At 34.0% G+C, this 24,935-nt stretch overlaps 3 protein-coding genes across 5 annotated transcripts in view; 2 read left to right on the top strand and 1 right to left on the bottom strand.

The window, feature by feature from the left end:
* LOC117903003 (protein pangolin, isoforms A/H/I/S) overlaps window positions 1-8,857 on the bottom strand; it is a 56,711-nt gene extending 47,854 nt beyond the window's left edge. The window contains exons 1-3 of one of the 3 annotated variants that reach the window (XM_034814751.1): window positions 8,114-8,857; window positions 4,388-4,752; window positions 4,231-4,276 (exon numbers count right to left, since the gene is read on the bottom strand). In XM_034814751.1, coding sequence (XP_034670642.1) covers window positions 4,231-4,276; window positions 4,388-4,552 — 211 coding nt within the window. In that variant the 5' untranslated portion in view covers window positions 4,553-4,752; window positions 8,114-8,857. The remainder of the gene's footprint in view (window positions 1-4,230; window positions 4,277-4,387; window positions 4,753-8,113) is intronic. The other 2 variants (XM_034814750.1, XM_034814748.1) reach the window with 2 other exon arrangements.
* A 3,459-nt stretch (window positions 8,858-12,316) lies between these two features.
* LOC117902923 (40S ribosomal protein S3a) lies at window positions 12,317-13,595 on the top strand. The gene is made up of 2 exons (XM_034814504.1): window positions 12,317-12,691; window positions 13,054-13,595. The coding sequence occupies exons 1-2, from the start codon at window positions 12,351-12,353 to the stop codon at window positions 13,517-13,519; spliced, it is 807 nt and encodes a 268-aa protein (XP_034670395.1). The 5' UTR covers window positions 12,317-12,350; the 3' UTR covers window positions 13,520-13,595.
* A 233-nt stretch (window positions 13,596-13,828) lies between these two features.
* LOC117902922 lies at window positions 13,829-24,639 on the top strand. The gene is made up of 23 exons (XM_034814503.1): window positions 13,829-13,835; window positions 14,002-14,063; window positions 15,203-15,251; window positions 15,434-15,496; window positions 15,699-15,797; window positions 16,315-16,377; window positions 16,580-16,678; window positions 18,072-18,134; window positions 18,338-18,436; window positions 18,956-19,018; window positions 19,224-19,322; window positions 19,610-19,662; window positions 19,841-19,903; window positions 20,487-20,535; window positions 20,718-20,780; window positions 20,983-21,081; window positions 21,601-21,663; window positions 21,866-21,964; window positions 22,482-22,544; window positions 22,749-22,847; window positions 23,361-23,423; window positions 23,626-23,724; window positions 23,875-24,639. Exons 3-23 carry the CDS (start codon window positions 15,214-15,216, stop codon window positions 24,011-24,013), a joined length of 1,638 nt encoding a protein of 545 aa, XP_034670394.1. The 5' UTR covers window positions 13,829-13,835; window positions 14,002-14,063; window positions 15,203-15,213; the 3' UTR covers window positions 24,014-24,639.
* Window positions 24,640-24,935: the final 296 nt, after the last annotated feature.

Raw genomic sequence — 24,935 nt, 5'->3', positions numbered from 1 at the left:
TACATATGAACTATATAACATGCATTTACCTTACATGCTCGTTCGTGTGTACATATACATTTACAACAATTTTTAATAGTTACGTATGTAAATATGTATATATGTACATACATACATATGTATGTATATAGGATCCCCTTAAAACTAGACGTTACGGCGCCCCTGGTACATTCAGATTGTAACGCTCCTTCTTGTAGTTGAACATTGTTAAATCAACATGCTTGACATACCGAAGAAAAGCTCGTTAACTGTTTTCTTATGGATTGAAAGAGTGTGGCTGGCAACGTAATGACAACGATTGAAGCTAACCCTTCCACATACTGTACATATGTATGTATGTATGTACAAAAGTATTTAGATACATTGTATTTTGGGAACACTATTGATTTTTACTAATACATCTTTTACACAGTATGTGTGTAAATATGAATTTGATCAAAGTATGGATATTCTACTTACATATGTATTTTTTTATGTATGTATACACATTTTTTAAACTGTGTGGAACTTATTTAGAATTTGGAACTACCATCCATACCTTCCTTACTTATAGCGCTTTATTTTTTATACATTAACTTGTTTTATACATCCGCACGTGAATATGCCTGTATGTTTATGTGTGTGTTCTGTTGTAGATACAATTATGTACAAACAGAATACCAAAATAAAACAAAATATATCAACACAGAAAACAAGAAGTGAAGTAGCGTGTCGACGAACGATCACCTTGTTAGCACCATGGAACGGCACGGCACGGCGGATGCCAGCTCTACAGTCAGCGCAGCCAGCCGGTTATTTATCCCTTACCATACCCCTTACCATTCCATCTGTATGTCTCTCTCTCTCTCTCTCTCTCTCTCTCTCTCTCTCTCTCACGCCCTCATGCCGCGTCTTAATGCTCTCTTCAGCTTCATCTTCGAAGTTCGCTGCCAGACCGTTTTGCGACCCCACCGCATACACACATGAACTCATGCATAGCAGACTGTGTGAAAACCATACAAGGAAAGCACTTCCACAAGCACACGTTGATATATACTTGTATTTATATGTATTCTACTCTCCACCGTGGGCATAATCATGCATGAGAAATAGGTGGAACGATGGACTCAACTTAAAACTGAGAAAGTGTCTCATTATCTTGACTAATTTTAGGATTTGAGTTGGTAGGTGCATCATTGTTGAACAAAACATTTAACATTTTTATACCCGAAGAGCTAAATAGTTTATATTGTATTTGTGCACAAAGTGGATGTGTGTAACGCACAGAAGGAAACGTTTCCGACCCCACAAAGTATACACAGTAAGCAGCACACATATTATTCGTACACCATCATCACCCTAGTTTGAACACCTATAACTTGGCGTACGGTCAACGTAAACAGAAAAAGTTAATTTTGTATCAAAGATAAACATATTTACTATTGGTTTATGAAAAAAGTTTTTAATTTTCTTCTATGGTATCCTTATTAAAATTAACTTAAGCAAAAAATACCTTTTTTCGCACATAAATTATTTGTACAGCCGTCCGATTTCTTAAGTAAAATTCAAATATTAGAGGTAACATGTACAATGAAAATTTTTGTTTGCCACATTTAGTCTTTATTATGACTAAAAGCACTAGCAACAATCTTTCCCCCAAGGAATTGGTGTGCCATGAATTAAAATTGACCCCCTCCACAAGTACTGCTTGCCACGGTTGCAATAGCTCCCTTGATAACATTTTGGGCTCCCGTATTCTTTTTTAAAAATTTTGCCACACAGGCTTCATGGAACTCAAGTTTACTAGCCGTAGTGAGATTTGAGCCAGATTTGATCCAAAAAAGATTAAGTTTTGTGTAATTTTTTTGGATGGGTCAAGTTTGATATCGAATTATGACCAAATGGAATGACACATGGATGCCGATTGTTACTCAAAATATAGGTTAATACACCCTTTTTCATATTTCCATTAAATAAGACCACTCGTAAAGCTCCAGTTCAAAAACAACACAGCTGAAACACTAGGCACCCTGTGAGCCATGTCTGTCAGAGACTATAAGAGCTAGAGCCACCAAATTTTTCATCCAGACTGTATGCTCACACTGAAACCAGTATTTAAAAACGAGAAGGGACGTGTGAGACGCTTCTTACGCGTCACAACTTTTATACCCGGCACTCAGTACTACATCTGCACTTTAGCGGTTATTTGTCAAATTTTACATTTTTTCTTCATCTGTCATCTACATCAACAACACTGCTCACGCCAACACGCTCCTTTAGCTCGCCACCCTCCCCTATAGACACACACTGCAGAGTCGCGGCAGAGGCAGAGGCAGAGGCAGAGCCGTGTCAGGGGCAGAGGCCATAAACAGCGCGAAGCAGAGTGTGAATGAGAGAATGTGAAAAAAACAAATATAAGCTGCGGGACGTGGTGGGTTTGGCCACTGCAAATTAATTTCTTCATTGTGGCTATAATAATGATCCAATCGTATCCAATCGTGATCTGATAGATATGGTCATTCCCTACGGAATGGCGTTTTTAGTTTTCTGCTATCTTTAAAATTGTAGATTTGGGTGGTTTTCGCCCTTTTGCGGAGGCGGAAGGGGGCGTGGATAATTTTTGAAATACACTTGTAACAGTGTGAGCATACTGAAATCTGGATGCAAAATTGGTTGGCTCTAGCTCTTATAGTCTCTGAGTACTAGGCGCTCATCAGGACGGACAGACGGACAGACAGTCAGACCGACATAGACTCGGCTATTGATGCTGATCAAGAATATATATACCTTATGGGGTCGGAAACGTTTCCTTCTGTGCGTTACATACAACCGTTATTCGCACAAATACAATATACCCTATTTACTCTTCGAGTACCGGGTATAATTAGCCTTTCCCCCTTCCGCCCCCGCAAAAGGGTGAATTCATTTGCAGTGGCTAAACCCACCCTGTCCAGCAGCTCTTGTTGTTTTTTTCAGATTCTCTCATTCACACTCTGCTTCTGCAGTGTGCGGCATCTGCCTCTGCCGTGTCTCTGTAGTGTGCGGCTCTAGAGAGTGGGGCGAGCTAAAGGAGCGTGTTGGCGTGAGAAGTTATGTAGATGTAGATGTTAATGACAGATGTAGAAAAAATTAAAAGTGTCAAATGTAAAATTCGAAAAAAAAACCATAAGGTACAGGTACACTGACTGTGACGCGTAAGAAGCGTCTCACACGTCCCTTCTCGTTTATGTGTACTATTATGCTATTACTATTATAATTAATAATTGCAAGCACGACAGAAACAAATAAACAAAGCGTTCGGCTTGTCAAACAATCAACGGAGATGCGTGAAACAAAAACGTTTTTTACTAAAGAATGTAATTACGACGCTACAGAGAGAATTTTATACTATTCTAAGTAACGCATTAATCGAAGCATTTTAATTTGATTGCAATTTTTATATACAGTGATGGAAAAAATAATAGAAACACAGGCGCATTCAAATTAAAATCAAAATATTTTGTTTTTGGAACAATCTGTTTATAACAACAGTGTTCGAGGATATTGGGGCTCTAGATAGGACCCTCTTTTGGGCTTCGTTCGGAAGTTTTTTTGCAGTGTATCCTGATTTGTGTGAGGACCCCGCTTATGTCTTGTAAAAAATAATAGAAACGCGGTATAATTTTTTTCATAACATTTTTTAAAGCGGTTTTAATCGAATTATCCTGGTAAAAATAAATAAATAAAGGCAAAACAAGATATAAAATAGCTTTTCCTGTCGATCCGGTTGTAATTGTTGTTGTTAAAGTTTCAAAATGGATCGCGGAGGATATGTACGGATATTGAAAAAACAAATACAATAAAAAAGGCCACACAATGTCAGATGGTGTTACGATTATAAAATGGGTTTAATAAAAGCTTTTGCGGCGATTCAGGACAAAAAATAACGAGCAACATCAGCTTAGTTCAACACACCTACTTGTGCACAAATCAAAAAAAAAAAAATTCTTTCTCACTTCGGTAGCGCAGCTGTATGTTATTGACGGATGTTGAATCTATCCTATGTTCCCCAAGACAATTATAGCAATCGAACGCATGGTTTTAAAGACCTGAAAAGCATCATCCAGTTGCCAATTGCTTACGCGCAATAATATACCAAAGAACAGCCAAAATAATGGAATTCTTCCTGTGAAATTCATCACCAAGGTAGGGAAACGTTTTCTGCCTGCCACCTTTGTTATACAATCTTGGATTTATTCAATCTATACTTACTGAAAACAGGACTGTGGTCCGGCCGAGCTGTTTTGTTGACCTTTTCCTAGATAGAAAAATAAATAAATAGAACAAATATATATGTTAAGTTTTATAGCGCCATGAATTTTAGTATCTGTAACTTTATAAATAGTTTGTTTAGAGAAGCTATGCTTACCTCACTTTCGGTTAGATCTATTAAGCTAGACTTCTCTTCGACTAAAAGATTTTCGGATGATATTTTTTCATCTTCGCGGTCTCCTTCGTCCTTAAATATCTTGACTTCGTCGGTACTACATAAATCATCCCCAGATGACCCGTGCCGGTTGTGTGTATGCGGCATGTTTTACTCCTTTCCAGCTTTAAAGCTTACCGGCGTTTGTGTCGAGTTAGCCTAAATAATGCCGGTTATGCTCGCCTCGCATACGCGATTGACTGTCGTCGTCACTTTACTGTTCCGCATATGGTTCTTCTGGAAGTGTGATTTATCCATGCTTTTGATTGAATGTGAACTCCGGAACTGGCTCGATAAACCAAAGCGTCCTAAATGAATTTAATTTAAAAGCCTAGTTTAGTTAATTTACTTAATAACAAAGCGTAATTCAGATGCAATAAAAAGTGTTCATAATAAGTTGAAAGAACATACAATGAATGATTGCACAATCATGTGTACATATGAATGTGCATAAAAGTAAGATAACGCCAGACTGTTTGTAAGATAAACTTGTTCTAGAATAGAGCACACAACACTAAAACTACACTAGCAGAACTTTGAACACATTCAAATTCATACTTTTATTTAGTCTTGCCTAGATTCCATAACTTAAATAGGTTAATTTTTTGAGCGTCTGGTCAATTTTTAGCTATAAGATCAGACAGAACAAGATACATTGTGCTCCACTGTCGAGACTTTTTATTTAGGGTTACTACCCATTTAATCTTATCTCATGTGCTACCATCACCACCGTAGAAATTACAGTCACCAAAAGCATACACACAGAAGACTACATTACGTACGTATTTATGTATATTTAAACAATAAGGAACGGTTAGTTGCGGGCCTTTGTCGATCGATCGTTTTTATTGTCGTCCAACTTATAGAAAACATCTTTATTTGACACATGTATGTACATGTGTTTTTGTTCAAATGAACTTTCTGCTATCCTCTGCATGGATATACATATCTACGAAGTCAGCTAAATACCGGTAAAACGGATGTACAATTGCAAAATTTTAAATAGTTCGAGCTACACTCGAATTTAGTCCAAAAATAATGAGTTGGAAATTATTTAGCACTAATTTCATACAATTAAAAAAAAACTTCAAATTACAAAGCAATTTCGCTAACTTTTCATTAAAATAGGTTTCTATACTTGATTCAAAGGTAAATGTTTTGTTTAAAAGCTTTCGGAAGCCACAACAAAGACTCTTGAGTCTTTTCATAAAAAAAATAACCTTATTTTCGGATCTTTACAGGGGGATTTTTCTCCACAAATCTGGCAGGACCCCCAAATATCAATATTTTTCTTTGATTTCGTATTAGAAACATATTTTTTAATTGCTGCTCAAAGATTTTCCCTAGGGTTCATATCTTTGTTGTTCTATAACCTATTCGAGCTTCCTAGCCGGTCTGTTTTGGGTCATTGTCCTGATGGAAAGACGCAAAATTACGGAATTTTCTATTGAATTGAATTATATATTAACAAAGAAATGTTGACCCATCATCGACTTGTGCCATACATAGGACACCCTTCATAATATGAGAAGCATGCTCATACAATGCTGCTTGTCCCAGAACGTTTATTAGTTATAAATGAAAGTCAAAGGGTTGTATTTTGAATCAGGTAGTCGTTTTGTTGTAGATGTAGATGACAGATGTAGAAAAAATTTAAAATGACAAATGTCAAATTCAAAATAAACCACTAAGGCACAGAGATACTGACAAGGTACCGGGTATAAAAGTTGTGACGCGTACAAAGCGTCTCACAAACGTTCCTACTCATTATATTTTAAATTGTTTGATATTATTTTAAGACGGGGAGACGCGGAAATTTTTTTTTCGACTTTTCCCGAGTTTTTATTGTCAAAATTTCTTAAAAATACCTCACAAAAATCAACGTTTTTGGATTTCAAAGCTTAATATTTTTGAAACGGTAAGCTTAAACCTTAAAATTATTGTGTACACTTTATAGATGCATTCATTAGCTGTAAAGAATGACTAAGTTCATTACAACCAGATGTAAGATACTTGAGTTGCCTGAGAAATACAAGCGCTAGGTCTGAAAAAAAACCTTAAAAAAATACCAGATTTTAAAAACACTTTAAAAAAAGGTCTGCCGTAGAAAAAACAAAAATGATCATCAAACCATTTCTAAGCCCATATCTTTCATTAAAAGTTGGTCAGGATAGAAGCGGCAAAATGGTGTCGGATAGTGTTATCCAATCTAAACCCAATTCGGTGATCTGATAGATATCACCATTCACTACGGAATTGCATTTTTAGTTTTCATTATCTTAAAAATTGTGGATACAGCAGATTTTCGCTCTTTGATAGCTTTAATAGTCTCTGATATCTCATCAAGACGTACGGATAGACGGCCAGACGGACGGACACACGAGACATGGCTAAATCGACTCGGAATATGCTTGTGTGCGTTACATACATCCACTTTCGAGCAAAATACAATACACCCTATTTACTCTTCGAGTATAAAAATTGTTTTGAGTTTTTTTTATTTGTATGGCGTGGTTCTCATAGTTTCGACAGCATTACCGAATTGGCTTATAAATATGTAGATACAAAAATACAAAAATATGTATGTATGTACATGCATACATGCACAATTTCCATGCACATACTTTATTATGTTATTATATTATTTACCTCCTACACAAATGATTCCAAATTGTTTGCTTTATTGAAACTTTTACGACTACACGAGTACTTATTTTTCGATGTACACCGCATATTCATTCCACATATGTACATACATATGTACATATTTGACATGAATCAAAATTGTTACGCCCACATACATATGGTGCACGTGGGGTACGTCCGAGTCCCAGTCCGTGCAGTCACGGTCAACGTCAACAAGCATCAAGAACTCAACCAACCATTTCTCAGAAAATGTATTCCGGATGCTGCTTAAGAAATTTGTAACAGCGACCCGACCGACCCGCACGGACAATTCTCTCTCAATCCTCTTTCGCATAAAATACTCTGCTGAGCTAAGCAAAGAGGAAAAAATAATAGTATTAATAATGTTTGGTGCCATCATATCTGTTGTTTGGTTGTTGGATATTCGGACACTGCTACCTGCCCTGGCCTGCCAGTTCACAGATCACTACGTTCATAGCGATTCCAAAAGATTGTGTATGGGTACTCACAGCAGGGAATACTAACTACATATTAGTTCAAGGTAAAACAATAACCGCCGTCGACCGTTGAAGACAGGGGCAGTAACAACAACAACAGCGCACGACGCATCGCATGCATCGGTTCGGCGGCAAGACTAATGACACAACGAGTTTCTATTTAGGGACAAGATTGTGGATTGTGGGATATCAACAGGTAGAGAAGAACCAGAAGACCAAACCGAACCGAAATGAACATAAAGAAAACTATATATGCTGAACGCGGAATAAAGATACAGAAAAAGTATTTTCAGCAAATAAATAAACAAACCAAACAGAGATGTGATGTGTGTTCTGTTCCGCATGCATATGTATGTATGTGCATGTATTTGTATAGCACTGTCAAATTACATACATGCATACATATATCTACATAAATTCTTACGATTTTGTATGAATGTAGACATTTTCATTGTACTTTCTGTGTGTGAGTGGGAGGTTGGGGTTTAAGTTGAAAACTACTTATGTGCATAAAATATTAACTTACTTAATATGTTTTAAAATCCGAATCCGATCGTATAAAGTAGTACCTACTGCCAAACAGTTTTTTGTCTCGGCTGAACAGTTTTTGTTGTACCTCCGTCGGCCAAGCCAACCGCATGCTTCGCGTTAGGTACGCATTATGTGAAAACGAACTTTAAGACTTTTTAAAACACGTAAGATCGCGTTTACAAGAATTTACTTTAAAATCCAAATCGCAAGCATACAACACCAGGTGTATATCAATTTATGTATTTTCATTTGTTTTCAACACACTTAACACACACACTTCTTGTGTCGATCGCACTAACACGAACACACTAATCACTTTAGTGTGTGCACACATTCATGCACGAGCCACTACACTCAGTCGCACACTTGTATCTTTCTTTTCCGATTTACATACATGCACACACACACACGAACTTATGTATACGATGGTTATGATTTCATCAAAGCACAAATCGACGCACCAGACCACACCACAAGATCCCCCTTTTTTTTGTACTTAACACAGGATTGTTTTTATATAGTACCACCAAGATAAGATAGGGATTTGATCATCTTTTTATTATTCACCGTTATTTGTATACATTACAAGCGAAATCAACGGCTTTTACTGAAATTTTTTCCTCGCCGAGTTGTTTCAGAAAAGACATTCGCGTTATTGTTTTCCTTTGCTTTTAAAGTTTTTTAATTTATCTCGCGTCTCGCGCCGCCACAACCGCTCGGACCAATTTTGAATTTTATGTGTGCAGTGTGACCGCGAAACTATCGATAAAATATACCGCAGACCCTCAAAAATATACCAAAATATACCTTCTCATTTTAAAAATATACCGTAAATCTTAAATCACTTTCCTCGATTTTGATGTTCTTTTTGATATTACTTGCTAGTTAGAAGTCTACGCGCTAAAACTATAATTTTATCCGATTTATCAATCAATTCTCAAGAAGATTGGCTAGTTCTCACGACATCCTTATGTTAACATAAAACGTAAGACTGGTTACGAGATTCTATTTGATTTGTTTATATTACAATTGATGTATCAATTCACCATATGATTTTATTTTTCATGACCTCATTTTGCATTTTATTATCTTTTTTTATTGTTATTTAATCGCTACAGCGAAATTGGTTGGTCGCAGACGATGAGTCCGCATTAACCAGGTCTTTATGTTGAATCTTATTTTTATACCCGGTACTCGAAAAGTAAATAGGGTATATTGTATTTGTGCGGAATAACGGTTGTATGTAACGCACAGAAGGAAACGTTTCCGACCCCATAAAGTATATATGTATGTATATTGTTGATCAGCATCAATAGCCGAGTCGATTGAGCCATGTCTGTTAGTCCGCCTGTCCGTCTTCTTTGTCATTTCAGAGAGACTATGTATAAGAGCTAGAACCACCAAATTTTTGGCTCCAGCCTGCTATATGGTGTATGCTGTAAAAAGATGTCGAATTGGAAAGATAATGACCACCGTCCAACGAGATTAAGGCCTTCAAAAGGGCGAAAGTTTAAACAAATATTACATATAAATGAGAATATATGGAATTTTTTTTTTAAATTTTAGTTTGATTAATTTTTAAGTTGTATTCCGTTACGTGACCAAGTACTGCTCCACCAATCCAAAAAAACTGCAGAGGTTCTTCTCAGACATATGCAAATACTCAAAGAAAACTGATGGCCATTGAGTCATATTTTCCTACTACTAAATGTGTTCGATTGTTATATGTGTTTGCATACATATCTATGACTAGTTATGCTACAAATATAGGGAAATTACTCTTCCTGTTTCTTTCCCGCAATTAAAAATGGACTTACTCATGGTATTTGGCGCTTTTTCATTGATCGCTCTACTCCTCCGCTAATACAAGAGCCACCAATCAAACAATCAATTTTTATTTCGGTAAAGCATGCAGCTCACGACTATGGTCACACTCAAGCGCTTGATAAATAGAATGCACATCTTGTTAGCAAAGCTGTTTTCGAATCCGAGTACTAGGCTTTAACATTAGAATTTAAGTTTGTTGGCTTGAGTTATTATTAATACGTAATTAATATACAAAAATATATACTTAATACTTATATATACCTATACTTTTTAATGACAACATAACTGTAATTTCGAATTTTCGAACTAAAATCTAAAATATATTTTGTTTCTAATGTTTATTAATATTTTTCTTATTACACTACTCGGCAAAATCTTTTTTTTTGTTTCCTCAAGAAACCAAACCTGCTTTTTCTGATAGATTTGGGGCTTTTAAATTGATTAATGCCTTTTTTTTTAGCCCAGCACTCAGACACACAAAATATTCTTGCGACAGAATTAGCGATGATTTTCCCTTACAAACGATAAGAAGTCAACCCTGTCTTTTGTACGACAGAACATTTTTTCGCAAGTATTTTACAGTTGAATACTCAGATCAGCAGAAAATTTACCGGAAAATCTGGCCTATTCAATTCTTCTATAGCTAAGCGAAAGATAGATTGGGTTTATCTTTTGACGTCAGAATCATGACACAAGGAAGGAAAAAATCAAAACTAGCGCAAGAGGGATCGAAAAGAGCACTTTAAGATTGGCAATTTTCCCAGGGGTGAGTTCGGCAACCTTAATTCCTGTTAGTTCTCATCTCTGGTGGCGCTCTCATCACCGCAGAGGAGCTGAAGACCGTGATGGTCCAGATCGAGGTGTTGCTAGTCTCGCGCCTGCTCTTAGCCCAGTTTCAAGCGAAAGAAGCCCTTCAGCCCTATGTTTTATGAACTATAGTATAGTGTCAGGTCGTTCCGCTTTGCGATGGTACCTATGTATGTATGAATGTACACATATGTTAAGCTTAAGAGCTAATTGTTTGATTTTGGAAATATTATTGAAATATTTTGACAAATATAGCTGATCCGAAGCACTTTTCGCTTGCTAACGACGTTCTTGCATCCTTTTTACAATTTAAAAATTTTTTTTTCCATCCAGTCAATCGGAAAATAATTTTTGAAGAGGAAGTTATTTCATGAAAATATGTACATGTACATATGTATGTATATTCCTCTCGATAATCGAAGCTCATTCTATTTTTAGATTTCTACGCTTTCATACATATGTGAGCGACCGAGACGGTGTATTTTCTTATCTCTTCGTCGCTCGTCCAAATTTGGCTTGCAGTCCGCCAATCCAATGTACATACCTATGAGCGTTACCCATCTTACTATTATATTTTATAAATAGTGTATTTTAATATTTTTTAGATGTTTCCATAATGTCTCTTCCATAATTTTTCCATGCAGTCAATCGGAAAATAGTTTTTGAAGAGGCAGACATTTAATGAGAATATCGTGTGCTTTGAAAATATCGAATATCGTTTGAAAATCGTGTGCTTGGATTTTATCATACATTTTAGATTCCTTACGCGCTCATATGTGAGTGGGTTGGCTTTTTACTTTTCGTCGCTTTTCGAAATTTTGGCTGCAGTCTGCCAATTCAGTGTATGAGCGTTATCCATCTTGTAACTTTATTGTCTTTGGTGACGGTTATATTAAGTTTATTTATTAAAAAGAGCGTTCCCAATATGTATGTAATATATGTATGTATACAACAAATATACATTTTCTAATGCATTCCTTTTATTAAAGCTTAGTACTCAGATCCGAAAACACTTTGAAAGGTGGTAATTTTTTTTCCATTCCGGCTTTTTGCCTCCATTTTATTGGGTCTTTATTTCCTGTTTGCTAGGTCCCCTGGCGTAATATAGATCAAATGTATATTTTTGGAGCTGCTAGCAGACTACCATACCATACCATTCTGATTTTCTAAGATACATTTTTTTTTAACTGAGTACAGCCAGGCGTACAGCCGCTAGCAAACAGTTTTTGCTCAAAAACATTTCTTATCGGTTCTATACGCATATCATCCCTCATTTTTCTAGCGGCAAGTTCTTTCGGATCTGAGTACTATGCTCAAAGGAATTTATTTTATTTGTATTATTTTATTTTATTCAGATACATTTTAAATATAAATCGCCGTATAATTACGAATTAAGGCTATGGAACGATGCAATACATGGTACAATAAAATATGAGTGAATGCATTAATATATTAAATCAAAGGGGATTTATTTTCAAATCGCTCAGTGTACTTAGGGCTCAAGTCATTTACGCATTATGCAACACTGTTTCCTGTATTTCCTTCTTTTGACAGCCAGAATCAACGTGAAACAGCCTTTTCCGGTTTATTCGTTGAACATGGCAGTCGGCAAAAATAAAGGTCTTTCCAAGGGAGGAAAAAAGGGTGGTAAGAAGAAGGTAGTAGATCCCTTTTCACGCAAGGACTGGTACGATGTCAAAGCACCGAATATGTTTCAAACCCGTCAAATCGGTAAAACGCTTGTCAACCGCACCCAGGGACAAAGAATTGCCTCCGATTACTTGAAGGGCCGCGTGTTCGAAGTGTCTCTGGCTGATCTGCAGAAAGACATCGATCCTGAGCGTTCGTTTCGTAAGTTCCGTCTTATTGCTGAAGACGTGCAGGACCGCAACGTTCTGTGCAACTTCCATGGCATGGATTTGACTACCGACAAATACAGGTAAATGCATTTTCCGTATTAATGCTCAACAAGCAAGCCATTAACATACATATGTATCCATATCTACATATATGTACATACATATGTATGCACATATACATATGTGCCTATAGATAGAAATTTCTTAGCTGAACAGTTTTTTGTCTATAACTTATGTAGATTGTACCTTATTTGACAACCAAATGTTCTGCGCATTAAACTAAAGTAATGCATAATGAAAGGATTTGCCACACCATGGCCAAAGGTTCATACAAACAGCTAGTTATATATGTACATATGAATAAATGGGCATAGGGCTAAACGATACATAGATACACATTTATCCAATAATCTACACAAATGTACCTCTTTTTTTTGGATAGGTCCATGGTGAAAAAGTGGCAAACACTTATTGAGGCCATAGTTGAGGCCAAAACCGTTGATGGGTATCTGTTGCGTGTTTTCTGCATTGGATTTACTGCAAAAGACCAGCAGTCTCAGCGCAAAACTTGCTATGCGCAACAGTCTCAGGTCCGTAAGATTCGCGCACGTATGACTGACATCATAACTAATGAAGTCAGTGGGGCTGATCTGAAGCAGCTAGTTAACAAATTAGCTCTGGACTCAATTGCAAAAGATATTGAAAAGAGTTGTCAACGCATTTATCCTTTACATGATGTTTACATCCGTAAAGTGAAGGTGTTGAAGAAGCCTCGTTTTGACGTATCCAAACTTCTGGAGTTGCATGGTGATGGTGGCGGAAAAACTACAGAAGCCGTCGTATCTGCTGAAGGCGCTGTGGTCGACCGTCCCGAAGGTTACGAACCACCCGTACAGGAGGCAGTCTAAGCTGGATATGCATTTTGTTTATTGTATTGCATTCAAAAAGCATATAATATATAACTCTACGTTTTGTAGAAAATAATTTTTGTGTTTTAGCTTCTTGGTTCCAGGGGGTTTTTTTAATTTTAGGAGTCTTAGGAAGTGGACTACTGCCGTTTACGTTTTACCAAATGTAATACGAATGTTATCCTACGTTTAGAGCATGGTATGTAAGCTCAAAACAATAAACCTAAATGGTGTACACAATATAACCAAATATTTTCCACATCTTAGATTACATGATAACTTGAGGAAAGCTAAAGGTACGCAAGCTGTGCAACAGGTATATAAAAATATCAAATATAATATTCGGTTTGCAAAATGATGTTTAATTTTTCGTCTCTGTCAGTTTACTGATGACAATTCATGGCTGATTGCAAAAAAAAACTGAAATAGATTGCTGTATAAACATATGAACTTTTGAACATCTAAGTTCTCTATCTTTTCAGACAATATGAAGCAGTAAACGACCATGACACACGGAGGTCGTATCCAAATGGACCGCTTATTGGTAAATGTATGAATATACTTGCATGAATCTTACAAGTTCCACATGTTTTAGGTGGTTTCCCTTCGATAGTAGCTAAATTTTTTGATGGTGCTATGGTAAGATATTGCTAAATCGCTAGTTACTAGTCTTGCTTATTTGTCTGATAGTTTCATGTCCAAATTTAATTATTCATATATATTATTACAACTATTATTTTTTAGAACGGGGTTTGTAGGAATTCGGTGATTATAAAGTTTAGTAAAACATCAATACCTTTTAGCTGTGACTGAAACGCTTAATGCATTTGCAATATCCACTCTCGAATTTATAGCAGAATTCAGCTACAGGCATAATGCTTGGTAATGTACTTTTTATTTGCTACTCTTGAAAAAGATGATGAAAATTGTCACATTAGTAACTGATCTGAAATGAAATAAAAAAATATTGCTCTTGAATACTTTAACCAATGCTTATTAATATTTTCAATTAAATCAATCAATCAATTCAATTCAATTAAAACCTCCCAAATCTACAATTTTGAAGATAAAAGAAAACTAAAAACGCCATTTCGTAGGGAAGGACCATTATTATAGCCATAATGAAGAAATTAATTGGTAGTGGCTAAACCCACCCCGTCCCGCAGCTTATATTTGTTTTTTTTCACATTCTCTTATTCACACTCTACTTCGCGCAGTGGCAGAGGCCTCTGCCTCTGACACGTCTCTTCCTCTGCCGCGTCTCTGCCCTGACTCTGCTGTGTGTGGCTCTAGGGGAGGGTGGCGAGCTAAAGGAGCGTGTTGGTGTGAGTAGTGTTGTTGATGTACATGACAGATGAAGAAAAAATTTAAAATTTGACAAATAACCGCTAAGGTGCAGATGTAGTTTTGAGTGCCGGGTATAAAAGTTGTGACGCGTAAGAAGCGTCTCGTACGTCCCTTCTCGTTTTGTTAGAAAACTAAACAAATGAATATTGTAATATCTTCTTTCGTATTTTCCTGACACAAAAGAATTGATAATTGATGGCATGATGATTTGTTTACGGATTCCCCATCATTTATCTAATAAATGAAAAGTTCCATCCACTGAAAATATATCAGAATACATCATTTAATTTTTTGATTTGTTTGATTTCTAATTCTTAGTTTTCTCCTGGTTTTCAGCTACATGTATTATGCCTGGATTCAAAATAAAACGCGAGTCCTATTTCGGGTGGGTACGTTAGTTGATAGCCAAGAAAAAACTCAGAAATGATGTTGTTTTTATTTGCTACTCTTGAAAAAGATGATGAAAATTGTCACCTTAGTAACTGATCTGGACTGTAATAAAAAAATATTGCTCTACAATACATTAACCAATGTCTTTAATATTTTCAATTAAATTCCCCCATTTAGCGCCAAAAATGTGTGTCGCATGGCTGAAGACGTTTATCATCTACATTTATGTTTTACTTCCAAGTGAGTAAAAGATTTTTATTTTATGTTTGTACAACTGATATTTATATGATGAAACAATTACCCAGCTCGCTTCGATATTCCATGAAGAGAACTGTTCCAAATCCAACCAAATTATACTGCTGATATAAGGCTTTAACAAATTAGTTTTTTGTTCAATGTTTACTTTATTAGATTGTAACACAATACTTTTTTACCTTTTCAGAAAGATGGAGAATATTAAATATATGAGTCTACAATATGCTAACGAAGTCAGTCTCTCTGCTGAACTAAGATCTAATGAATATATTGGAAGTTTAGAGAGGTGTGTATGCAATGCATGTGGTGAGACAACTACCAGTAATAATTGAACAGGCTACATAGAAACTTCTTTTTTGATAGAGAACTAAAAAAATGAATATTTTAATATCTTCTTTCGTATTTTCCTGATACAAAAGAATTGATAATTGATAGCATGATGATTTGTTTACGGATTCCCCATCATTTATCTAATAAATGAAAAGTTCCATCCACTGAAAATATATCAGAATACATCATTTAATTTTTTGATTTGTTTGATTTCTAATTCTTAGTTTTCTCCTGGTTTTCAGCTACATGTATTATGCCTGGATTCAAAATAAAACGCGAGTCCTATTTCGGGTGGGTACGTTAGTTGATAGCCAAGAAAAAACTCAGAAATGATGTTGTTTTTATTTGCTACTCTTGAAAAAGATGATGAAAATTGTCACCTTAGTAACTGATCTGGACTGTAATAAAAAAATATTGCTCTACAATACATTAACCAATGTCTTTAATATTTTCAATTAAATTCCCCCATTTAGCGCCAAAAATGTGTGTCGCATGGCTGAAGACGTTTATCATCTACATTTATGTTTTACTTCCAAGTGAGTAAAAGATTTTTATTTTATGTTTGTACAACTGATATTTATATGATGAAACAATTACCCAGCTCGCTTCGATATTCCATGAAGAGAACTGTTCCAAATCCAACCAAATTATACTGCTGATATAAGGCTTTAACAAATTAGTTTTTTGTTCAATGTTTACTTTATTAGATTGTAACACAATACTTTTTTACCTTTTCAGAAAGATGCAGAATATTAAATATATGAGTCTACAATATGCTAACGAAGTCAGTCTCTCTGCTGAACTAAGATCTAATGAATATATTGGAAGTTTAGAGAGGTGTGTATGCTATGCATGTGGTGAGACAACTACCAGTAATAATTGAACAGGCTACATAGAAACTTCTTTATTGATAGCAAACAAAAAAATGAATATTTTAATATCTTCTTTCGTATTTTCCTGATACAAAAGAATTGATAATTGATAGCATGATGATTTGTTTACGGATTCCCCATCATTTATCTAATAAATGAAAAGTTCCATCCACTGAAAATATATCAGAATACATCATTTAATTTTTTGATTTGTTTGATTTCTAATTCTTATTTTTCTCCTGGTTTTCAGCTACATGTATTATGCCTGGATTCAAAAGATAACGCGAGTCCTATTTCGGGTGGGTACGTTAGTTGATAGCCAAGAAAAAACTCAGAAATGATGTTTTTATTTGCTACTCTTGAAAAAGATGATGAAAATTGTCACCTTAGTAACTGATCTGGACTGTAATAAAAAAATATTGCTCTACAATACATTAACCAATGTCTTTAATATTTTCAATTAAATTCCCCCATTTAGCGCCAAAAATGTGTGTCGCATGGCTGAAGACGTTTATCATCTACATTTATGTTTTACTTCCAAGTGAGTAAAAGATTTTTATTTTATGTTTGTACAACTGATATTTATATGATGAAACAATTACCCAGCTCGCTTCGATATTCCATGAAGAGAACTGTTCCAAATCCAACCAAATTATACTGCTGATATAAGGCTTTAACAAATTAGTTTTTTGTTCAATGTTTACTTTATTAGATTGTAACACAATACTTTTTACCTTTTCAGAAAGATGGAGAATATTAAATATATGAGTCTACAATATGCTAACGAAGTCAGTCTCTGCTGAACTAAGATCTAATGAATATATTGGAAGTTTAGAGAGGTGTGTATGCAATGCATGTGCTGAGACAACTACCAGTGATAATTGAGCAGGCTACATAGAAACTTATTTTTTTGATAGAGAACTAAACAAATGAATATTTTAATATCTTCTTTCGTATTTTCCTGATACAAAAGAATTGATAATTGATAGCATGATGATTTGTTTACGGATTCCCCATCATTTATCTAATAAATGAAAAGTTCCATCCACTGAAAATATATCAGAATACATCATTTAATTTTTTTGATTTGTTTGATTTCTAATTCTTATTTTTCTCCTGGTTTTCAGCTACATGTATTATGCCTGGATTCAAAAGATAACGCGAGTCCTATTTCGGGTGGGTACGTTAGTTGATAGCCAAGAAAAAACTCAGAAATGATGTTGTTTTTATTTGCTACTCTTGAAAAAGATGATGAAAATTGTCACCTTAGTAACTGATCTGGACTGTAATAAAAAAATATTGCTCTACAATACAGTAACCAATGTCTTTAATATTTTCAATTAAATTCCCCCATTTAGCGCCAAAAAAGTGTGTCGCATGGCTGAAGACGTTTATCATCTACATTTATGTTTTACTTCCAAGTGAGTAAAAGATTTTTATTTTATGTTTGTACAACTGATATTTATATGATGAAACAATTACCCAGCTCGCTTCGATATTCCATGAAGAGAACTGTTCCAAATCCAACCAAATTATACTGCTGATATAAGGCTTTTAACAAATTAGTTTTTTGTTCAATGTTTACTTTATTAGATTGTAACACAATACTTTTTTACCTTTTCAGAAAGATGGAGAATATTAAATATATGAGTCTACAATATGCTAACGAAGTCAGTCTCTCTGCTGAACTAAGATCTAATGAATATATTGGAAGTTTAGAGAGGTGTGTATGCTATGCATGTGGTGAGACAACTACCAGTAATAATTGAACAGGCTACATAGAAACTTCTTTATTGATAGAGAAAAAAAAAATGAATATTTTAATATCTTCTTTCGTATTTTCCTGATACAAAGAATTGATAATTGATAGCATGATGATTTGTTTACGGATTCCCCATCATTTATCTAATAAATGAAAAGTTCCATCCACTGAAAACATATCAGAATACATCATTTAATTTTTTTTGATTTGTTTGATTTCTAATTCTTAGTTTTCTCCTGGTTTTCAGCTACATGTATTATGCCTGGATTCAAAAGATAACGCGAGTCCTATTTCGGGTGGGTACGTTAGTTGATAGCCAAGAAAAAACTCAGAAATGATGTTGTTTTTTTATTTGCTACTCTTGAAAAAGATGATGAAAATTGTCACCTTAGTAACTGATCTGGACTGTAATAAAAAAATATTGGTCTACAATACATTAACCAATGTCTTTAATATTTTCAATTAAATTCCCCCATTTAGCGCCAAAAAAGTGTGTCGCATGGCTGAAGACGTTTATCATCTACATTTATGTTTTACTTCCAAGTGAGTAAAAGATTTTTATTTTATGTTTGTACAACTGATATTTATATATGATGAAACAATTACCCAGCTCGCTTCGATATTCCATGAAGAGAACTGTTCCAAATCCAACCAAATTATACTGCTGATATAAGGCTTTAACAAATTAGTTTTTTGTTCAATGTTTACTTTATTAGATTGTAACACAATACTTTTTTTACCTTTTCAGAAAGATGGAGAATATTAAATATATGAGTCTACAATATGCTAACGAAGTCAGTCTCTCTGCTGAACTAAGATCTAATGAATATATTGGAAGTTTAGAGAGGTGTGTATGCAATGCATGTGGTGAGACAACTACCAGTAATAATTGAACAGGCTACATAGAAACTTATTTTTTTGATAGAGAACTAAACAAATGAATATTTTAATATCTTCTTTCGTATTTTCCTGATACAAAAGAATTGATAATTGATAGCATGATGATTTGTTTACGGATTCCCCATCATTTATCTAATAAATGAAAAGTTCCATCCACTGAAAATATATCAGAATACATCATTTAATTTTTTGATTTGTTTGATTTCTAATTCTTAGTTTTCTCCTGGTTTTCAGCTACATGTATTATGCCTGGATTCAAAAGATAACGCGAGTCCTATTTCGGGTGGGTACGTTAGTTGATAGCCAAGAAAAAACTCAGAAATGATGTTGTTTTTATTTGCTACTCTTGAAAAAGATGATGAAAATTGTCACCTTAGTAACTGATCTGGACTGTAATAAAAAAATATTGCTCTACAATACATTAACCAATGTCTTTAATATTTTCAATTAAATTCCCCCATTTAGCGCCAAAAAAGTGTGTCGCATGGCTGAAGACGTTTATCATCTACATTTATGTTTTACTTCCAAGTGAGTAAAAGATTTTTATTTTATGTTTGTACAACTGATATTTATATGATGAAACAATTACCCAGCTCGCTTCGATATTCCATGAAGAGAACTGTTCCAAATCCAACCAAATTATACTGCTGATATAAGGCTTTAACAAATTAGTTTTTTGTTCAATGTTTACTTTATTAGATTGTAACACAATACTTTTTACCTTTTCAGAAAGATGGAGAATATTAAATATATGAGTCTACAATATGCTAACGAAGTCAGTCTCTCTGCTGAACTAAGATCTAATGAATATATTGGAAGTTTAGAGAGGTGTGTATGCTATGCATGTGGTGAGACAACTACCAGTAATAATTGAACAGGCTACATAGAAACTTCTTTATTGATAGAAAACTAAAAATGAATATTTTAATATCTTCTTTCGTATTTTCCTGATACAAAAGAATTGATAATTGATAGCATGATGATTTGTTTACGGATTCCCCATCATTTATCTAATAAATGAAAAGTTCCATCCACTGAAAATATATCAGAATACATCATTTAATTTTTTATTTGTTTGATTTCTAATTCTTAGTTTTCTCCTGGTTTTCAGCTACATGTATTATGCCTGGATTCAAAATAAAACGCGAGTCCTATTTCGGGTGGGTACGTTAGTTGATAGCCAAGAAAAAACTCAGAAATGATGTTGTTTTTATTTGCTACTCTTGAAAAAGATGATGAAAATTGTCACCTTAGTAACTGATCTGGACTGTAATAATAAAAATATTGCTCTACAATACAGTAACCAATGTCTTTAATATTTTCAATTAAATTCCCCATTTAGCGCCAAAAAAGTGTGTCGCATGGCTGAAGACGTTTATCATCTACATTTATGTTTTACTTCCAAGTGAGTAAAAGATTTTTATTTTATGTTTGTACAACTGATATTTATATGATGAAACAATTACCCAGCTCGCTTCGATATTCCATGAAGAGAACTGTTCCAAATCCAACCAAATTATACTGCTGATATAAGGCTTTAACAAATTAGTTTTTTGTTCAATGTTTACTTTATTAGATTGTAACACAATACTTTTTTACCTTTTCAGAAAGATGGAGAATATTAAATATATGAGTCTACAATATGCTAACGAAGTCAGTCTCTCTGCTGAACTAAGATCTAATGAATATATTGGAAGTTTAGAGAGGTGTGTATGCAATGCATGTGCTGAGACAACTACCAGTGATAATTGAGCAGGCTACATAGAAACTTATTTTTTTGATAGAGAACTAAACAAATGAATATTTTAATATCTTCTTTCGTATTTTCCTGATACAAAAGAATTGATAATTGATAGCATGATGATTTGTTTACGGATTCCCCATCATTTATCTAATAAATGAAAAGTTCCATCCACTGAAAATATATCAGAATACATCATTTAATTTTTTGATTTGTTTGATTTCTAATTCTTAGTTTTCTCCTGGTTTTCAGCTACATGTATTATGCCTGGATTCAAAAGATAACGCGAGTCCTATTTCGGGTGGGTACGTTAGTTGATAGCCAAGAAAAAACTCAGAAATGATGTTGTTTTTTTTTTGCTACTCTTGAAAAAGATGATGAAAATTGTCACCTTAGTAACTGATCTGGACTGTAATAAAAAAATATTGCTCTACAATACAGTAACCAATGTCTTTAATATTTTCAATTAAATTCCCCCATTTAGCGCCAAAAAAGTGTGTCGCATGGCTGAAGACGTTTATCATCTACATTTATGTTTTACTTCCAAGTGAGTAAAAGATTTTTATTTTATGTTTGTACAACTGATATTTATATGATGAAACAATTACCCAGCTCGCTTCGATATTCCATGAAGAGAACTGTTCCAAATCCAACCAAATTATACTGCTGATATAAGGCTTTAACAAATTAGTTTTTTGTTCAATGTTTACTTTATTAGATTGTAACACAATACTTTTTTACCTTTTCAGAAAGATGGAGAATATTAAATATATGAGTCTACAATATGCTAACGAAGTCAGTCTCTCTGCTGAACTAAGATCTAATGAATATATTGGAAGTTTAGAGAGGTGTGTATGCTATGCATGTGGTGAGACAACTACCAGTAATAATTGAACAGGCTACATAGAAACTTCTTTATTGATAGAGAACTAAAAAATGAATATTTTAATATCTTCTTTCGTATTTTCCTGATACAAAAGAATTGATAATTGATAGCATGATGATTTGTTTACGGATTCCCCATCATTTATCTAATAAATGAAAAGTTCCATCCACTGAAAATATATCAGAATACATCATTTAATTTTTTTGATTTGTTTGATTTCTAATTCTTAGTTTTCTCCTGGTTTTCAGCTACATGTATTATGCCTGGATTCAAAAGATAACGCGAGTCCTATTTCGGGTGGGTACGTTAGTTGATAGCCAAGAAAAAACTCAGAAATGATGTTGTTTTTATTTGCTACTCTTGAAAAAGATGATGAAAATTGTCACCTTAGTAACTGATCTGGACTGTAATAAAAAAATATTGCTCTACAATACATTAACCAATGTCTTTAATATTTTCAATTAAATTCCCCCATTTAGCGCCAAAAAAGTGTGTCGCATGGCTGAAGACGTTTATCATCTACATTTATGTTTTACTTCCAAGTGAGTAAAAAAGATTTTTATTTTATGTTTGTACAACTGATATTTATATGATGAAACAATTACCCAGCTCGCTTCGATATTCCATGAAGAGAACTGTTCCAAATCCAACCAAATTATACTGCTGATATAAGGCTTTAACAAATTAGTTTTTTGTTCAATGTTTACTTTATTAGATTGTAACACAATACTTTTTTACCTTTTCAGAAAGATGGAGAATATTAAATATATGAGTCTACAATATGCTAACGAAGTCAGTCTCTCTGCTGAACTAAGATCTAATGAATATATTGGAAGTTTAGAGAGGTGTGTATGCAATGCATGTGGTGAGACAACTACCAGTAATAATTGAACAGGCTACATAGAAACTTCTTTATTGATAGAGAACTAAAAAATGAATATTTTAATATCTTCTTTCGTATTTTCCTGATACAAAAGAATTGATAATTGATAGCATGATGATTTGTTTACGGATTCCCCATCATTTATCTAATAAATGAAAAGTTCCATCCACTGAAAATATATCAGAATACATCATTTAATTTTTTGATTTGTTTGATTTCTAATTCTTAGTTTTCTCCTGGTTTTCAGCTACATGTATTATGCCTGGATTCAAAAGATAACGCGAGTCCTATTTCGGTGGGTACGTTAGTTGATAGCCAAGAAAAACTCAGAAATGATGTTTTTTTTTTGCTACTCTTGAAAAAAGATGATGAAAATTGTCACCTTAGTAACTGATCTGGACTGTAATAAAAAAATATTGCTCTACAATACATTAACCAATGTCTTTAATATTTTCAATTAAATTCCCCCATTTAGCGCCAAAAAAGTGTGTCGCATGGCTGAAGACGTTTATCATCTACATTTATGTTTTACTTCCAAGTGAGTAAAAGATTTTTATTTTATGTTTGTACAACTGATATTTATATGATGAAACAATTACCCAGCTCGCTTCGATATTCCATGAAGAGAACTGTTCCAAATCCAACCAAATTATACTGCTGATATAAGGCTTTAACAAATTAGTTTTTTGTTCAATGTTTACTTTATTAGATTGTAACACAATACTTTTTTACCTTTTCAGAAAGATGGAGAATATTAAATATATGAGTCTACAATATGCTAACGAAGTCAGTCTCTCTGCTGAACTAAGATCTAATGAATATATTGGAAGTTTAGAGAGGTGTGTATGCTATGCATGTGTTAAGACAACTACCAGTAATAACACTACTCGATAAAATCCAACTTATTTTTTCCGCTTCGAGCCAAACTGACTTTTTGATAGACTGAGGGCTTTAAATTTTTTTAAAGAATTTTTTTTTATTTATTGCAGAACCAGAAATACTCTGGCAGTTGGTCGCACAACTCCACTCCAACAGGTAGCCCAAACATTTAAAAAAAAAAAATACTTAGGCTACAAACTCAAAAAAATACTAAAATTTAAAAAAAACCTAAACTACGTCGGTATATAACGGAAAAATATGGGTTTTTTTGTGGTTGGTTGAAACATTTTAGCTTAGCTGTCTCTCCATAAATTTTGATAAGCAATACCTTAAACGAAGCCCTCTACATAAATATAAAATAGAGAAAACAGGATTTATTTTCTTTTGGACTGATCCCGAGTTTTTAAAATCAAAATTTCGTAAAAAATACTTCACAAAAATCTACATTCTTACATTTTAAAGCTTAACATTTTTCAAACGCTAAACTAAAACCACAATGTGTATGTCCATACATTACTGATGCATATATCAGCTATATAGAATGGCTTAGCTCATTACAACCAAATATAAGATACTCAAGTTGTGCGAAAAAAGAAGCGCTACCTCTAAAAAAAAAACGTTAAAAAATACCAAATTTTAAAAATTATTTTAAAAAAGTTCTGACAAAAAAAAAATGATCATCGATCCATTTCTAAGCCCCATAACTTTCAGAAAAAGTTGGTCTGGATCGAAGCGGCAAATCGTGTCGAGTAGTGTTATTGCTAGCAAAACACTGGGTACGAACAAGTTTACCATAAATATAAACCTATCCTTTATAACATTCAGTTTTTACAAATTGTTACTTCATATATTAACTGTAAATAAAAATAAAAAATAAAAATACCTATTCAATACAAACTAGTTTGGAAGTTTCAATATTCTTTTTTTGAAAATCCTGACGAATTTATTTTAATACGGAGGGACGTGTGACCCGCTTATTACGCGTCACAAATTTAATACCCGGTACTCAGTCAGTATATACAGTCGTGTTCAATGAAATAGTAGTGCCGCTCCACACAATTTTCACAACTATTTTTGAGACCCTTCCAGTCTTTCGAATTGAACAAGTGATACCATTTTGGAAAGCCTGAAATGTACACATTATAACCTAGAAAGAATCTTGGAACATTCG

This window comes from Drosophila subobscura, chromosome dot (genome assembly GCF_008121235.1).
Source record: "Drosophila subobscura isolate 14011-0131.10 chromosome dot, UCBerk_Dsub_1.0, whole genome shotgun sequence".
Lineage (NCBI taxonomy): Eukaryota > Metazoa > Arthropoda > Insecta > Diptera > Drosophilidae > Drosophila > Drosophila subobscura.
The sequence above is the reverse complement of the archived record's forward strand: the minus strand, read 5'-3'. Positions and strand labels throughout refer to the sequence as shown.

Coding starts and splice junctions, on each gene's coding strand:
- LOC117902923 (XM_034814504.1), top strand. CDS start 12,351: ATGGCAGTCGGCAAAAATAAAGGTCTTTCCAAGGGAGGAAAAAAGGGT. Junction 12,692..13,053: donor TTGACTACCGACAAATACAG/GTAAATGCATTT, acceptor TTTTTTGGATAG/GTCCATGGTGAAAAAGTGGC.
- LOC117902922 (XM_034814503.1), top strand. CDS start 15,214: ATGCCTGGATTCAAAATAAAACGCGAGTCCTATTTCGG. Junction 21,965..22,481: donor TATATTGGAAGTTTAGAGAG/GTGTGTATGCTA, acceptor TCCCCCATTTAG/CGCCAAAAAAGTGTGTCGCA. Junction 22,848..23,360: donor TATATTGGAAGTTTAGAGAG/GTGTGTATGCAA, acceptor TCCCCCATTTAG/CGCCAAAAAAGTGTGTCGCA.